The 18,955-nt window shown below is 34.3% G+C and overlaps 1 protein-coding gene across 2 annotated transcripts in view; it reads right to left on the bottom strand.

The window, feature by feature from the left end:
* The window catches only part of LOC111419716 (terminal nucleotidyltransferase 4B-like), a 38,701-nt gene extending 19,771 nt beyond the window's left edge, over positions 1 to 18,930 (bottom strand). For both annotated transcript variants that reach the window (XR_011640991.1, XM_071197773.1), the window contains exons 1-2: positions 18,395 to 18,930; positions 6,485 to 6,678 (exon numbers count right to left, since the gene is read on the bottom strand). Coding sequence is in view for 1 of the 2 variants with exons in the window: in XM_071197773.1 (XP_071053874.1) it covers positions 6,485 to 6,678; positions 18,395 to 18,729 (529 nt within the window). In the remaining variant the exon portion in view is untranslated. The remainder of the gene's footprint in view (positions 1 to 6,484; positions 6,679 to 18,394) is intronic.
* Positions 18,931 to 18,955: the final 25 nt, after the last annotated feature.

An 18,955-nucleotide genomic window follows, 5' to 3' on the forward strand; every position in this document is an offset into this window, starting at 1 on the left:
TAAATACTATTTAATCAGTTTGTTTCAGGTGGTAATTCAGCAATTTATATTTTATTTCTAGAAAATGGGGGATTATGAAAAAGAAGAAGCAAAATTGCAAAAACCTATGGATGAGATGTTCAATGAAAAAAACGGACGAAGTGACATGAAAGTTCCTCCTGATTCACACGAGAAATTTGAAGGCATTTCTTTAATGCAGAAATCCTAAATTGCATGATATTGATAGATTTGATGGATACAAATAAATATTTAGAATTACTTTTAGCTGATGTCAAAAAATGTATCCATTTGAACACAGAAGATCTTTTCAAAACCAATGATGCAGCATTAGAAATCTTTCGAGCAACAATGTCGCTATGGTTCCTTATTTGGTATTCTTTTTCGATTCGACGATATCGGATAAACGCGAATTAGACAAATTACCACCAACTAGTGAGTTGTTTGATAAATTCGTAACGGAAAAAAAAAATTATAATTTGTTACAATACGTGACAGTTGATGAGAAACTAGAAACATTTCGTGGTCACTGTGGCTTCCGTCAGTATATGCCACTAAAACCGAATAATAATGAACTTTGTTCGTTGAGACTGCACTACTCTGCACAACATGGCACTCGTATGACGTCATAGTGCAATGAAGTGTAACTCAGTGCAATGTCATGTCAACTTAGTGCAGGTCAGAAAAGTGTATAAACCGTGGTCGCAACGAACAGATTTTTATAAAAAAAGTGTATAATATTTGAAATAGAAGAACAGGAGATTGTCAGCGAAATACTCGTGGAAAATGAATAATTCATCAATTATTATTATTTTATTATTATTATTTTTTATTTTTATCAATTATTAGCGAAAAATATTTTCTACGCCAAACTACTAACCCTTATTAGTTCTTTCAAAAGTACTACTTAGGCCCACTTTTACCATCCTCCTGATAAACTATCTAGAGGATAGTTGCCATGGTTACGGCGGTTTTAAGCGCTCTCATTGGCTAAGAACTGGATTTATCTATCGGATAAATTTATCAGGAGGTGGTAAAAGTGGGCCTTAACGTTTAAAGAAACCACATGCTAAATTGCACCAAAATCGATAAGCAGCACTTGCAAAAAAAAAATTTGGGGTGGTGAGGGTAGTTAACCCCAGCCACCCCTAAATGAGAAAAAACACATAATTTATATTTTTAAATGTACTACAAGTGTATTTAATGAAGCCAAAATCGACAGGGTAGTTTTTAAATTATTCCAAAAAAGTAGGGGTAGTTTTCTACTGCCTCTACTGGGATTAAATATACTGTGTTCTATAATACAAAAAATATTAATGATTATAAGGTTTTATTTCTTAATAATTAATATTAATTATTACAAAACACGCTTTCAAATATTCCGCCATTTTAGTTACACTGCATTAAACTGCACTTATTGAACTTAATCGAAAGCAGGTGCAACAAAATCTGCACTAACTTGCACCGGCTGCACTAAATTGCACTGCACATGGCCCAACGAACAGTATGAGTGCAACTGCACTAAACTGCACTATCCCCAACGACCGCACAACATCTGCACTAAACTGCTTAGTGCAAGTAAGTGCAAGTAGTGCAGTCCCAATGAACAAAGCTATGATATTAAAATTATTGCATTCTGCGATGCGAAAAAAATTGCATCGTGGTATCATATATTTTAAACAAAATTACATAAAAATGTCCTTCTAATTACAACCTGTCAATTTGAAGATAAAGTTAATTCATAAACTGGCAAGCCAGAGGTGTTATAATATAGAACCAGTGAAAAAACAACTTGAGGAACATAGAAGAATCGGTCGAATGGGTCAGTGTACGCCTTGCGATTCAAAGAAAAATAAAAAAACTGAATACTGTTGTAAATATGTAAAAAAAACTTTGTGGGTGGAATACCTAACTGTTATGTGAAGTGATAAATGTTATGTCAAATAAGCCAGAATCATAAGATCAAATTATCAGGTTGTAGTCAGATTTAGGAATAAGAATTTTATTCTATGTTACAAAAGAACTGCTTGGTTAACATATTTTTAATTTTATTATACAATTATAATAATATTATTATTTCTAACCATCAAACCGTAAGAATAGAGGATTACGTTAGATTTAGACACAATTCATTACTTCTGATTGTTTGAGTTATACATTTTTTATTATAAATATACAGGGCGTCTCACGTAACTGGTTCGTTAGAACTTTTTCATCTTCCACTATTCGTAGAGATTTGAAAGTTTGGTAGCATGGGTTGTTTATTCGGAACTTTCGATCTAAAATACTTTCAAGATGGCCGCCACTTCCGGTCTACCGGAAGTAGACCATAACTTCGCTATTTTAAATGGAATGCTATAGTTTTTATTACACAGTTTAATTGTACGTAAAAAAATAGGTTGACTTTCATAAAAGTTATTGGTACCTAACGTTTTTTGTTTTCGAGTTATTTTGGTTTTAAACTTTTTTTGGTAAATTTCAACATGCTCTTTAAAACTCCATATCTCAGCCAAAGTTCATTCAAAAAAGATCTACTTTGGCATGATTACTCTTCAGATGTTGTCAAATAGATTGCCATTTGTTGTATCGGAGTATCTTATACAGGTTGGTCAAAAATTGAATTACTGTTTCTCCATATTCAATGGCGAGAAAGTCGAAAATTTTAAATGGAACGCCCCATATTTTTTAGGCTATCAGGAAGAGAATTTAATTCTCTATAAATTACCTATACACATTCCCATACCTATTTATTGTAGTTTGCCTCATATTGCGATATTTATTAAAACATGCATGAAATGCAGATTTCTTTATTAGAAAGCTATGGAATGTTGACAGTTTTTGGTCCATGTTTGTATTATTGTTGCCATTAGTTACATTTGACGACGGGTGTAAGTTATTGAACATCATGGTAAATTATTCCAACGCCGATATTTGAAATTTATTTTGTATTGATGACGAATGTAATAAACTTTCGGACAAGACGTGTCGAACACTTAATGAGAGATGCCTAACAAACCTAACGACCATCACGAGGAAAAATTTCAAAATATTGATAATGAATTTATTAGTTCTGGATATATCGAGACCAAAAGAAATCGCATATTTCCGGTCACCAGTGATGAAGACAACGAAATAAATAATTTAACGTATTTTATTGCATTTCCAAATTCAATTTAATAACAAATTTATATTATAAATTTATAATTTTATTCAAATCTAATTTTTGTCATTAACTTTTTGTTTTAATAGTTTCATTTATTTGGAACTTATGTTTGTTATTTTTGGTAAGTAAAAGCTAGAAAACTAAAAGATTATCAATCGTAGTTAATAGTACAAATAATAATAGAAATAAATTAAGCAAAAAACTGTCAAAATGTTATGGCCTTCTAATAAAAATACAAACGGTTTCCTGCATTTTCTGCATGTTTTGATAAATTTACGAATATGAGAGAAACTACAATAAATAAGTATAGGAATGCTTATAGATAAATTGTAGAAAATTAAATTCCCTTTCGTGTAGGCTAATAAAATATAGGACGTTCCATTTAAAATTTTCGACTTTCTCCCCATTGAATATGGAAAAACGGTAATTCAATTTTTGACCACCTGTATAAGATACTCTGATACAATATATGACAATCTATTTGAGAGCATCTGACGAGTAATCCTGCCAATGTAGAGCTTTTTTGAATGAACGTTCGCTGGGATATAGGGTTTTAAAGTGCATGGTGACATTTGCCAAAAAAACCTTAAAATCAAAATAACTCGAAAACGAAAAACGCTAGGTACCAATAACTTTTATGAAAGTCAACATATTTTTCTACGTACAATTAAAAGGTGCAATAAAAACCATAGCATTCCATTTAAAATAACGAAGCTATGGTCTACTTCCGGTAAACCGGAAGTGGCAGCCATCCTGAAAATATTTTAGATCGAAAGTTCCGACTGAACAACCCATACTACCAAAATTTCAAAACTGTATGAATACTGGAACCTAAAAAAGTTCTAACGAACCAGTTACGTGAGACACCTGTATATATATATATATATATATATATATATATATATATTTCCTGTATTAAATATGGTTGCTTCTATATACCAAACTGTTGATCCATTATTACTCCATATAATATTAAAACTAATACTCCCATAATAAAAACCGATTAAAATGTCACCATTTGTGTTCAGTAAATCTAGTTAAAATATAATAAGAAGCTCTAGTATATAAGAATTGTTATTTCTAGTTCGCTACATCATCTAATTTTTTAATGGAAGAAAAAATTCATTGCGTTTCGTTCCAACAGTCTTTTCAAGTATCTTTCTAGTGATTGGGTTTTTCAATTGTTTAACAGATATTTAAAAATTCTCTATTATTACAATATTATACATCGTTTCCAGCTTTGGCGTTTTGAACTATTAATGGACACTGATGTAGAGTATGTCTGTGTTAAAAAAATATATATTTATGACTGAATATGTTAGACTCATAATTATTAACATATATATTTGAAAGTATGCTGAAATGGGTGACCAATCATGAATTTAGCAGCTTTGTTAATATGAAATTCATGGTTATTGAATTTAGTCGCCAAAATTTCAAATTATACTTTGTTAAGGCCCATTTTTACCACCTCTTGATAGCGGGCGTTAAAAACCGCTGTAACTATAATAATTATGGCCTAGATAGTTTATCAGGTGGATGGGAGAAGCGGAGTGTTGTTTGATTCTGATGTCTATGGCTACAACAAACTCTTCCACATATCTAGCACTACAAGTGGAATACTTCAAACAATAAACTCTATTCTTCTGTACCTCACCAATTTTATGTTTTGCAGTTAGATATTTAGTATTGTTTTGCCTTCTTTAGTACATTAAGGGCCGGTTGTACAATATACCGATAAACTTCCCAACAGTGTTGTCTGGCCGATAAGTTAGCTTGTACTGTATTACAATGTACGGTTATTTTTGTCGGGGAGATTATTGACAAGATCACTTATCGGGTATTCAGAGGTGCCTATAAGGCGGTTATCCGCCAGATATGTATGGTTACCAAGGTTTTTATATAACAACATTGACAAACGTTGTCTGTCGTGAAACAGTTTGGTTAGTTTGTTGTTCTGGAAGGAAAAAAATAAACATGCTGCTAATTATACACAAGATGAGTGTTGGCGACTAATTGAAATTGTAGAAATTCTAGCTAATATTATAGAAAATAAAAAAATAGATGCACTTGGAAAGAGCATCAAGATATGCACAAGAGAGCATATCTTGTATTTTAGAAAGCGGCATAGCAAAAGAATTGTCAAACTTTTAATTCAACCGGCACGACAAACCATACATGGGAACAGCTTCGCAGTAAATACGAAACATTAAAAAAAGATGTCAAGCCATTGCCAAATACCGCACTGATGTGATAGGTACTGGTGGAGATCCATGTGAAGAAAAGTTAAACCCGTTACATGAAAGAACTAGAAATTGGATAAAACTAAGCTGCGATGGAACACCATCACAATTTGACAGTGATTGTTTAGGTTAATTATTTTACCAATTTTATAATATATGTGTTTAACTCTGTTTATGAGAAATGCATGTTTAATCTTAACTATTAATTCTTTTTAATTCTTTCTTTCTTAACTTTTTTTGGTTAACCGCAGCCGTCTAAAAAAATCCGTTTCATCTCACTGCGCCATGTGGTTATTACGTTCTTTAATTTCTTTTTCTTTTACCTAAAAACATTAACTAAAAATTCGTTTTAGTACTCGTTGCTGCTACTAGTATCGTACAAATTAAACATTTATCGATATTAAATTTATTAAAATGCTAATTGCACAATTTATACAATTGTTATTATTGTCAAAATCAGTTCAAATTTCAAAGAAAGTCGTTAGCGTTACCAATCTACGACACAAATGACTAAATATGGGAAAAAAGTACTACCAACCGAGTCTTATTTAGGCGATAGCAATCCTCCCGACAAAAACAGTTTGTACAACAGCGAATATCTTTATTCGCCCGATAAGTTTATCGACCGGATAGTTATCAGACAGATTTATCGGTATATTGTACAACCGGCCCTAAGAGAACTATTATTATAGATATTACTTAAATTTGTTTTATAGTGTAAAGACAATTTTATTTTCTTTTAGATTCCTGTCGTATCATATGTAAATAAAAGCTTTAAAAAGTATTGTGAAAGAAGTCGCATGGAATTGAGCTAAACAAAATTAATACTTAATATAACTAAACTCTTCAGAAACCAGAAGATTATCCCTACCAAATATTGCAAAAAGTAATGTAATTGGTGAATTGTTGATTATGGTTTTCATTTGGCACATCACTTTTGAAACAACCTGTTTTTATTATGATTTATAAAATTACCTAAAACAATCCAATAAATTACAAAAAACGGTAATATCTTAAAATTCACAAATTAGTTTAGTAATAACTGATTAAATTTAAATTTAAAGAAATACTAATAACTTACCAATAACTACTAAATCTATATCACTAGTGGGTAAGTAAAGGTTGGTTCTGTAGGATCCAAAAACCTGGACTTTAGCTTCCGGCCATAAAGACTGGATGATTTTTTCTATCCGATGTATAACATCGCCTCTAATTCGATGTTCGACTTCAGATGGAGACATATATTCACAAAAATGTTGGATTTCTTCGTGTAATCTAAAAAACGAATTAATTATAAATTAATTATAAAAAAAAGAGATTTAGGAATGTCTTAATAATAAAAAAAAATAAATAAGGATCAAGGTTTTGAATATTTTCGAGTATGCTAAAATCCTTTTAATGGAAGGTTATCTAAAATGTTGCATGTTAGTTTATTAAATGCGAGTGAAAGTATTGATATTATGGTAGCCTTGTAATTTGGCTGAACCGCTTCGTTTATAAGTTGAACCAGTTTTATATAGTTTACGGTTTGTTGTGTGAATTTATGGAACGCAACAAATGAACTGTAAAAATAAATTGCATCGTCAAGATCGATAGTTATACAAACGACAACATACGCTAATCGCTTTTTTTTTCTTACATACTTTCGACGTATACATATTAAACGAAATAACTGTTGCGTGTTTTTAAAAGAAACAATTTTATGTTTCACAACTTTTTTTTCCATTTTATTATTATTAACAAAGGAAATAAGAAACCATATAAAAGAAACCAAACAAAACCATTTTAGGATTTTGTTTTTAAAATATAGCACGTTTGTAAAACTTCTTATTTTAACTCAATTGTATCATTTAAAAAAATGCCAAAGTGCTTTTTTTATATTACTTATTGTTGTATATTTTTATTGAACTAAAAGTAGAACTAACATTAGACCAAGAACTAGAATCATTTGGCGTTAACCATCTTATGAGACCCATGGCTACACCCGAATGTTTCTAGTTCTAGGTCTAATGTTAGTTCTAGTGAAAGTGCAAGTGGAAAACTAGAACCAACACCATACCTAGAACTAGAATCATTCGAGTTTAGCCGTCTTTACAGACATGCGGCTTTAGCCGTCTTATGAGATGCACGGCTAAACCCGAATGTTTCTAGTTCTAGGTCTAATCTTAATTGTAGTTACAGTGTAAGTGTAAAACTAGAACTAACACTATACCTAGAACTAGAATCATTCGGGTTTAGCCGCACGTCTCTAAAGACGGCTAGTTCTAGGTATAGAACTCAATCGTCTCCGTCGTCTTCAGCTCTACCTCAAAGCTAAAGCCTTAATGGGACCTGAAAATACTTGGACCTCAGATGGCCGAATATATGTTGCGTTGGCGAAGGATAAGAAGAAGGTAATACGCTGCTTTTCTGATCTGGAAGAATGTCCTCGTCCTCAGCCTCGTCGCGGTGTGACTACTAGGAGTCGTGCAGCGGTTGAGTGATACGTGGCGATGTCGTCTCGGGTCTGTTAGCTTAATAGTAAATTAGAAGTACATACATATATATTTTTCCTTTTCTTTTTTTTGTGATTCAACTACAAGAAAATTGTTATTGTTATTTTCTTTTCGTTTTTGCTCCATTATTTTATAGTAATCGCCCGGTTTTTCGTTGCACGGCTGGCACTGTAATGTTATTCGGTTGATTAAATTTAGTCATTGGTGTTAATTATTTTTATTTTCTTTTTTTTGCGTTTGAAGGTCAATTCAAGTAAAAATGGATGCTGATGCTGGTTGCTCATCTGATTCTACTTCTCATTCTTTCTATTCTTGTAACTCTTCTCTTGATTCTTCTCTTCTCTCCACTTTTGATTCTGTTCTCGATCGTACGTGTGAGGCTGATGTAAACGACTTTAGTACTTATGATGGGATACCTTCAGCTGATTTGTTTAACGGATTAACAAACTTTATCTTCGTGTGTCATATTAATGTGCAAAGTATTTCTGCCCACTTCGATGATTTCTTGACCACATTCGAATCTAATATTTTTGATATTATTATGGTCAGTGAAACATGGCTTAAACCCTCTCTCCTATATATAGCCTGAGTGCTACGATTGTCGAATCCTCCGATGGGTCAGTTCAGGGGGCTGAATTTATGCTTGTGGAACTGAAAAGTTCCTACAACAAGTTATTACTTGGCGTTTTTTACTGTCCTCCTCGTGTTAACTACTTTGATCAATTGGAAGAAACCCTTGAGAGGCACGCTTTTAATTATAACACTATTCTTCTGATGGGAGATTTCAATACTTGTTTGCTAAAAAATGACTTACGGAGTGACAAACTTCGCTTCATTACTTCCTCATTAAATTTGACCATCCTGCCCTCACAACCAACTCATCATCTTCCAACTTCGCATTCGCTTCTGGATCTTACTATTACGACTCGTCCGAGCAGCATACTTATGCATGGTCAGCTCCCTGCTCCTCAATTTTCCAATCACGATCTAATTTACTGTGCAGTGCAGATACGACAACATATTTTCTAGCAACGCATTATTTCCGTTCGTGATCTGGGTCGTATTGATAACGATTTGCTGTTGTCTGATGAGTAGGGCCCGGAACTTTTGTAACGGTACGAAACGATTTACCCCCTCCACTTGTTCTCCTAGAAAATGATCGGTTGTTATTGACGACCGACGATCGGTTTTTTATTGCGCATCAATGTCAACATTGTCAACTGTCAGTACGATTTCACTGTTGTCCAAATGTGCAGTATTCGACGCTTTTCATCCGCATAATTACGTCAAATTTGCTATTTATCTTTCTTTAGTTACCTTTAATTGGAAGTTGGAGTTCTGGTTGAGTTCGTATTATTGTTTTTTTAAGAATTGTTTTTAGTTTCCCTTTGTGGTAAAATTGTTGTTCGGATTTGAGAATTGTTCAACAAATTGCCGAAAACAATATACCTTTAACTCTTAAGGAAAAATATGGTTCAATAGCTCAGTATTTTATTTATGCTCCATTTACAAGTTGTGATGTTGAAAGATTATTTTCTAGGTACAAACTCATTTTAACGCCAACTAGAACGTCATTTACAGAAGAAAATTTAGGGATGGTTGTTTCAATATGCGTTAACAGCAATTTTTTTATATCCGTATCCGATTTGTGATTGATATTACAAATCGGATCATGGTTTTTTGAATTAAAGTTATAAAATATATTTTTTTTTAATATTTTCAAATCGTACTGACAGTTGACACTGACGTGTAATAAACCGATTGTCGGTCGTCAACAACAACCGATGAGGTGAGTTGACTTGACGCCACCGACTTGTTTTCTAGGAGAACAAGTGGTGGGGGTAAATCGTATCGTTCCGTTACAAAAGTTCCGTGCCCTACTGATGAGCAGAGGATCGATTGGCTCCCGCTTTATCGAATGGCCGATATTGATGGCAAGGTTGACTACTTCAACTCTAAACTTATCAATCTCTATGACAAGCATGCCCCACTCAGACGACGTAGGGTGAGACATCCGCCCGCACCCTGGTTAAGTGATGAGATAAGATCACTGATGAGGGAGCGTAATCGTGCAAAGCTATTATTTAAACGTATTCCAAATACTATTAATCGTGAAAACTATAGGATCGGAAAAATTGTATTTCTACCGGAGACTATCCAATGCTAATCCGAGGACGTATTGGAGGTTGATGCGTTCCTTAGGGGCGGTTGAGTCTCCCTCTGTTCGGGCTGCTTGTGATGTGGATTCATTGGCGAGGTTTTTTGCTGACCCACCTCTGCTCATTAGTGGTGGGACTAGGATGACAACTATTTCTGAAATTCTTGCCTCATCTAAATCCTTCTCTTTCTCCTTTGTCCTGGTCACAGCGTCAGAAGTCCGCGATGCCTTGAATCACTCGAGATCTACGAGTGTGGGAGCTGATGGAGTTGGTCTCAAAGTTCTTCTTCCGATATTGGATATTGTTCTTACTCCTATTACCCACATTTTTAACTTCTCCATTGAACGATCCTCACTCCCTTCAATCTGGAAGGTTGCTCATGTTGTCCCTATACCTAAATCCAAGAGTCCCTCAAGTTTAAATGATTTTCGCCCTATCTCCATTTTATCTGTTCTATCTAAAGCTCTCGAGCGCCTTGTTTATCTACAAGTTCAAGAGTATTTACAAGAATTTAACTTGCACAACGACTTTCAATCGGGTTTTCGTAAGGGTCATAGCACGACAACAGCGCTTATTAAGATTACGGATGATATTAGGTATGCTTGCGACAAACGTTGTGTTACCATCCTTGTATTACTTGATTTCAGCAAGGCGTTCGATTCGGTTGATCACGATCTTTTGTTAGCGTCACTAGCTGCCCTTGGATTTACCTCTTCATGTTTATCTTGGTTTCAATCTTACTTTTCCTGTCGTTCCTTGTGTGTGCGTGCTGATTTTGCGCTCTCGTCTGCTTGTGATATTAAATGTGGTGTACCCCAGGGTAGTGTGTTGGGTCCGTTGCTCTTTTCGATTTTTATTAATGCCGTCACCCACTGTATTTCTTGTAATTATCATGTGTATGCTGATGACCTCCAAATTTACACTACGACAACTATTGATGATTTTCCGGAAGCAATTGCACGTCTTAATCATGACCTTTCCAATATTTTGGATTGGTCCAAACGTTATGGCCTTAAATTAAATACTGCTAAAACTCAAGCAATTGCGTTTGGTAGTCGACCTTTACTGAATAATTTTTCATCCATTCACTTAATGCTTGACGGAGACATTATTCAGCTGTCAGACACGGTTAGAAACCTTGGGGTGGTTATGGATTCTACAATATCCTGGAAACCTCAAATTCAATCCGTCTGCAGAAAGGTCTATCATTGTTTCCACTCACTGAAAAGTCTCCGTTGCTTCCTTCCTCCCATGATCGGTCGTAATCTTTGTTTTTCCCTGATTTTCCCCCATATTGATTATGCTGACACGGTATATCCTGATCTTTCGGTAACACTACGAAACAAACTGCAAAGACTTCAAAACAACTGCATACGGTATATCTTTGATCTCGAGAGATCTCAACACATAACCCCATACCGTAATTATTTGCAGATATTAAGCTGTCAGAACCGTAGATCGTTTCGTATATTAACTATGTTATATACTGTTCTTCACAATCAAACCCCAAGGTATTTGTATTGTATATTTCAACGCTTGTCGTCGCATGGTTTACCTACTAGATCTCAGTTAGATTCTGTGCTTATGTTCCCGACCCATAGTGCCGAGATTTACCATAAATCGTTTGCTGTGCAGGCAGTAACCCTTTGGAATAGTCTGCCTACTGAGATCCGTAATATTCCTCACCTTGTAACATTTAAAAACCACCTAAAACGTCATTTATTGGCTCTTCAAGTATCTTCCTGAAAACTTTTTCTTCTCTTCTTCTACTTTTCTTCTCTTCTCTTCTTCTTTTATTCCAGCAACTATCATTATGCACCGTTTTTGGTGACCATAAGTTTAGCATAGCAGCTTGCCGTTCATTTATTGTTTTTCTATATAACTTAGTATACTGCTGATTGATTGGGTTTTTGCCCGTATTTATGTATTAAGTTAAATGTATACATTTTCTTTAATTTGTATTTTTTGTTTCTTATTATGGCAATAAATTTATTTATTATTATTATTATTATTATTATATCTAGTATTAGTTTTAGTGATAGCGCTAGTGTAAAACTAGAACTAACACTAGAACTAGAAAGTTTCGATACAATCTAATTCTAGGTCTAGTGTTAGTTCTAGTTTTAATTGTTATTAGAGCTAAATTGTTGTCTATTTTTATTGAACGAAAAGTAGAACTAAACTAGACCTAGTACCAGAAACATTCGGGTTTAGCCGTGCGTCTCTTAAGACGGAAACTCAGAGTTATCATAAGGACGTCACCTTTTCCTTTGCAAAACTACCCAATGCCTGTACTATTAAGCTATGTTGCATTTTATGTAGGATAGTGCAAGTGCATAGTAGGTTCGTAGCTATGGTTACAGCATTCATATACATATTACGAGTTATATGAAATTACCAGTATAAGCACATAAGTGAATAAATTATAATACATTCGCGGATAGTCAGAGATAAAACAGACATCATCGTGCTATCAGCAGATAGAGGAAATGACAACGTGGTCATGACAGGAAAGAATACGATGAAAAAATATCGAGCTTTTTGGATCTGGCCAGAAATTCTAGCCGAATAACAGAGAAGTTTAGCAGGACCCAATAACACTAAGATTTTATGAATTACCTAAAATCCATAAACCAGATATTGTCAGTGCCATAAATTCACCAACATACCAGTTGGCGAAGCTCCTAGTCAAGATTCTTTCTCATTTTACAAGTAAAACAAAATCATTTGTCACAGATTCTATGCATTTTGTGGAAACAATCAAAAGTATGAAGTTAGATCCCCAGGATATCCTGTAAGTTTTGATGTAGAACCTTCATTTACCCGAGTATATTCTAATGCCATATACATATTATATCTTGGTTATGAAATTCGCGTATCGAGAAATAATAAACCGAACTGAATAGATGATTTACTCTCACTTGGACAGAAAGGCTTTCAATCAGTGTATATCATTGATGGCTGCCACTGCCATGAAGCTCAAAGTAACGCAAATAACGATGCTGGGTGTAACGTCAAGGGCAGCCATGGGATCACCTTCGTCACTGGTAAACGCCAAATTTTACATGGAGATGTTTGAAGACGAAGCGTTAAGAATCCGTGAAAGCCAAAACTATGGTTGTGTGTTAGTTCTAGTTTTAGTTGTTATTTAGGGCTAAATTCTTGTACACTTTTATTAAACTAAAACTAATACTAGAACTAAAAAGTTTCCGAAACTTAAAAGTAGTAAGAATTGTGTACATAATACTATATATATTTCGCTCCCTATGGAAAGCGTGTCAATGATAATGGCAAGAAAAAATCGGTGTATTTCTGAGCCTACGATGCAAATGGGTTAATTTGTGAAAAAATTTTAAAGGAAAAAAAATTAAATTATAAATTTGTGCGCACATATTAAACTTAATAGTATTAGAACTGTAACTAATTGTATGGCAACAATATAGCCGTGTATAAAACTATACACTTGGTTGCCGTCGCTTGTAAAAAAATAATTCTACGAGTAGACTTTCCGCATGGTAACCATTTATTTCCATATATAACACCAAAGTATATAGAATGATTCAAAAATAGTGCACTTTTATAAAAGAAACGAACACTATACAAAAAAAAAATATGTATCACAAAAAAAAGGTGTAAAAATTCCAAAGGTCAATGAAAGCTGATATAAAATAACACGTAGTGTATTAATGAAATAACGCGGGACTTTCCCTGAGTATATCGGTTAGAAGTAAACTAATAAAATGTTTGTTCGAATTGTTTCAACACTTAATCAGAATCGCAGATGTGGGGGAATAAGAAACGTACAAATACGCATTAAATAACGCCAAATTAGTCATCGTACAGTTTATTCCATTTTAAGGTCACATTTTTCTATCGTAATCTCGAGTTTATAACAAACATAAACTCTAACTATATAACAAACCGATATAACATTGTATGTTTACTGATTAGATGAATTTATATTACGGATGATTAAATCAAGTTTATAATATTAATTGTTGTCGTCAATAAAAAAAATCGTCATTCTTTTAGGGCGTGGATATTTTTTTTTACTTTATTATCATTCAATTTTATCTCTATAAATTAAAAATTTACATCTTAAAACGTCAACGGGTTTTAATGCGAAAATACTTATTACTTATTGATATTTATATTAAATCGATTAATTATTATAAGTGTTCAAACAAAATTTTGTTGTATCATTTTATTTTATTCATGTGTTCTATGTAAGTTTGTTTATAACAGATAAGATCAGGTTACGAAATAAATTGAAATGTTTATTGAATGTATTAATAATAATCAATCTGGGTTGATTTTTTATTCATAAACGCTTAAATCCAATATAGTTTTAGTAGATTCAAGCGTTTTAATAAATTAACGCATGCAATTTGTTGGACAGCCCTAACATGAGTACAAACATAAGAATTAGAATAATTAGAATAACAAAATATAAAGTAATTAAAGCTAGAGTACGACCAACCCAATATGGCCGGTCAAGCATCGCGATCGTTTTGAAAGGTACCCTCAGAACAAAAATTTTGTACCGCTTAATTGAAAAGTTTGACATTTGTGAATGTGAGGTTATGAGTGTTGCATTTTAGATTATAAAATAAAGGCTTTTTGTTTAATTATTAATATTTGATTTTATGTCGACAAATACAAAACATTATAACATAAAATATATTTGTGCTATTTCAGGTTTGTTGAGAAGTAACAATTTATATATCAGAGACATACATTTTTTAAAAACTATTCTAATCTGAATCTCTATATGAAATATCACTGTCTGATTCACCTAAATTAATAATAAATCTCTCTTCATTGTCGAATAGCTGATCTTTTGTCATATATTCATGTCTAATTTTCTCAACGTGGTTAGGGGAGTTATTTGATTTACTGCCTCGTGAATTAGATTTTCCATATTTATTAATCCAATATTACCAGAGGCTATTTTTCTCTTCACCATACTCCAAATTAGCTCTATTGGATTCAGGTCACAGTGATACGGAGGAAGGCGTAATACAGTATGACCCTTCGATTTTGCATACTCATCAATTACATACTGTGGTGATGGTTTATACCTCCTAACGATTTCTAGTAGCTCGCATTTTAACATATGTGGATGGTATGGTATGTTCATCGATTGTAGCCAACAGATTATATCATTTTTCTTTGATGAAGAAGTAGGAGGCCTATTTATTTGTACTGAATGGTAAGACGCATTGTCCATAACAATTATTGAATTGTCCGGTAAATTTGGTAGCACTTGTGTTTTAAACCATTTTGAAAAGTTCTCAAAATTCATTTCATCATGATAATCACCACTTTTTGTTTTTGATTTAAATAAAAGGAAACCGTTCTTAATAAAACCCATACTGCCTCCACAATGAGCAATTATCCATCGTTGACCAGCTCCATCTTTTTTCAAAACTCCATGTCATCAGGACCTTGCCAACATTTCGAAACAGTATAATTTTTATGTACGTAGCTTTCATCCAAATATACAACAGGTCTCTTATTTTCACCAAGTTCATCATTGGCTATCTGATAAGAACAGTTATAGATAAACGAAATAGAACGATAATAGAAAATAAACTCGATAAACTCACAAAACTATAACCTAACTCAAGCAACGCTGTCAAAGAAATGAAATGTCAGAAATACATATTGTTTTATTTGGTAACTTGACTGTACTACAGCCGAATATATAGGTCAAGGAGGTGAGGGGTAAGGTATTTCCGATAATAGTTCGCATATTTTCCGCCGGCCAAATCCAACTGGTCGCACAATAGTACTATCATCTTCACATGTCATGCACCAGAGACAGAGATGCGAAAGGGGCTTTACGGTGACCCGAAGCAGGTAAAGCCCCTTTCCTATCTCTGTCTAAGGTGCATGACATGTGAAGCCGATACTAACTCACTAAAAAATCGAAAAGAAGCCGCACCGAGAAATACAGCGGTCCGGAAAGAATTATACGAACATCTAAGGAAAATATAGAAAATAGGTAAGTCATTTGGTACGGACATATCCAAAAAAACACCTGAAATTAGAATCTAAAAAACAAGTTATTAACTAGAACCCTACAGGAAGGAGGAACCTGGTAGACTGAGAAGAAATTGGCAAGAGGAGATAAACAAGTTTATGGTTGAAAGAAGCTGTGGAGGCGGCGCATGGACGAACAGACAAGAATATAGACTCGGCATTGAAACACGAATTACATCATAAACTTCGGTAAAACTCCCCTGTTACCTACCGACATAAAGGTTCAAGACCTCAGGACAATACTAAGGTTCATTAAGGACCTACATTTGCCCTAAACCTTTGGAGGGCTAAAGTTACAATAGATCTTATAGGTCGCGGTAACGAGAGGGGCCGCCCTCCTCAGCCCGGCAGCAATAATAATAATAATAAAGCACTTAATTAATCACCGAGCCTCGGCCGCAAGCGACATCGGCTTAGTTAGTCACAAGATATACAACTTCACCTGATAAAGCCAAGGCTGCTTGCGCACGATGCGCCACAATATGATGGCCAATCTCGAGTTGATACAATGTTAATCACTGAGGCTCAGCTTAATTAGACAAAATATCTACAATTGCGTTTGATAGAGCTGAAGCGCCATAATATGATGACCAGTTTTAGTGTTTATATAAGCAAATAAGATCAGAACTGCTGATAATCAGTTCAACATCAGCAAACTGTTGTAAAAAGGGTGTATCCAGTTGCACCTGAGCATTCAGAAAATGTAAAAATTATTGTATTCGGCAATGACATTGGTGCAGCTTTCCCATCTAGGGTGATCTTCAAAAACAGCGTTTGAAGTCAGAATAGGTGTAACATATACCACCTGAAACAGAGACACTTTGGCCCCGATATAAGATAGCCGGAGAGGCTAATATTAGATGAAGCGTCATCTCATCTGGATGCAAACATCGCAAGCACTGCTGATAAACATGGCACCACGTTATATTTCAAGTAATCCAACCCATGGATAAAACAGATTTCGAACCATTCGACATCTTTCGAAATGAACATATTGTGTTTTCTATACTTTGATAGAAACAAAACCAGCAAACTTGAGGAAGAGGTATTTCGGAGAAGTTTTCAATAAGAACTTTGACAGGAAATATCATACATTACTGGAATCTATACGTTCAACCATCACGTTATTCCTGATGAAGTTTTTGTTCCTTCAGCTGAGTCCCACACAATAGCTGAAACACAATCTTCAGTATGTGCTAGTCCAAAAGAAGAAGACTCATCTTGTGACTTCAATAAATTTGAAAACAATACCAGCGTCTATTCCTTGGTAGAAATAGACCCATTATAAACACACAATTCTAGTATCAACTCACAACAGTTGAAAGGGTATCAGACCAAAGTATGATGAATCATGAACTTGTCTAACCTCATTTTCAGTAATTATCTCCCCATCAAAAAGAAAACGTCCATAGATAGTCAGATATAAGGCAATGAACTATAAGCCAAGCGTAATCACTACTTTACTGTTTAGAGATTCGCAGCGTTCAGAAAAAGTTCATCTCGCTCTCAGGGAAAAACAATTATTTACATTAACTTAAAGATACAGATGGTAAAATTAGGCCTTAATATTGGTGCTCCATCTGAATTTAGCTCTGCAGAAGAAGAGAATAAGATAAAATATTGATAAAAATTTCGATTTCCAAAGATTTTAATTCCATTTTCAACGTCGAAATTTACTGTTAATAAAGTTAAAAAAGTAAACAATGAAGATGGATGAGTTATATTTATCTCTTACTTACAAATTGTCATCCTGTTATTTAGGGTAGGGCACCAATAATACTCACCAATTAATCGTCTTGAGTAAAAAAACTGACAAAACATGATTATTGTATTTTTCGAATACTTTTTTCTTTTCAATTTCATATCGAAAATCGAAAATATCTGTTTTCTTTATAATCTAATACTTGTGGCCATTAACGCCATTTACATTTAATATTATAAGCAATAAAACACAGAATAAGTGAATGATGAGTAACTTTGAAACATCCTGTATAACAAGTTACTTTCCAATCATACACTTTTTTAATTATTGTTAAATATGGGTTCTATAAGTAATTAAATGACGTGGATATTAAAATGATGGCTATAAAAAAGGGAAGGGCACGTATTATTAGTAATAAAAAGTGGTACATGTGGCTCTTTAAAATACCACGCTGTTTGAAATGTCAAAAGTAAGTGGTTCCATCTAGCGAGTAATACCGAAGTGTAAGAATTGATGGAGGACTAAGATAATTTTAAAAAGATGATTAAAATATAAAAGAAACGATAAAATTTTAATGTTAATGAACATACCCCACGACACCTTTAGAATAGATAAAATCCCTCCTCCGCCAAACGGTGCCGCCGTATTGCGACGTATAATGGTCTGGATTGCCGTAAAACCCTCGGGTGCTCGCGCGATTCTCGACCTTACGGTTACGCGATGCGAACATTATATTTTTATCGTTCTTCCCGTTCATGGTGCCCAGATTCTTCTGGTTCTGATTGTTGACGGAGTCGACTTGGTCGGCGTCGCCCTCCTTCAGGTTGACCGTATCGAGTTCTTGTTGAGTCTGCCACAACCGCAGCCACAATTGCTTTGCGGGTCCCTCCTGTTCTGGCTGGAACCAGGACAACGTCGGATCCATTCAACGTTATCGCGTTCGCGACTACTCTTTAACCACCATTTGGTCGCGATTTTAATTGACGCACACGTGAGATTCTGCCGTAACCGCGGGCTCACGCCGATGTCACACCTCGCGACCACTATCACACGACTGACAGCTTCACCTCTGCCCGCCAGAGAGCGACAGATTCGACGATTTTCTAGATTTTCTGTCATGTTACTTCGCGGAAAAATCGATTCCATTTGCT

The sequence above is a fragment of the Onthophagus taurus genome, chromosome 7 (assembly GCF_036711975.1).
Source record: "Onthophagus taurus isolate NC chromosome 7, IU_Otau_3.0, whole genome shotgun sequence".
NCBI lineage: Eukaryota > Metazoa > Arthropoda > Insecta > Coleoptera > Scarabaeidae > Onthophagus > Onthophagus taurus.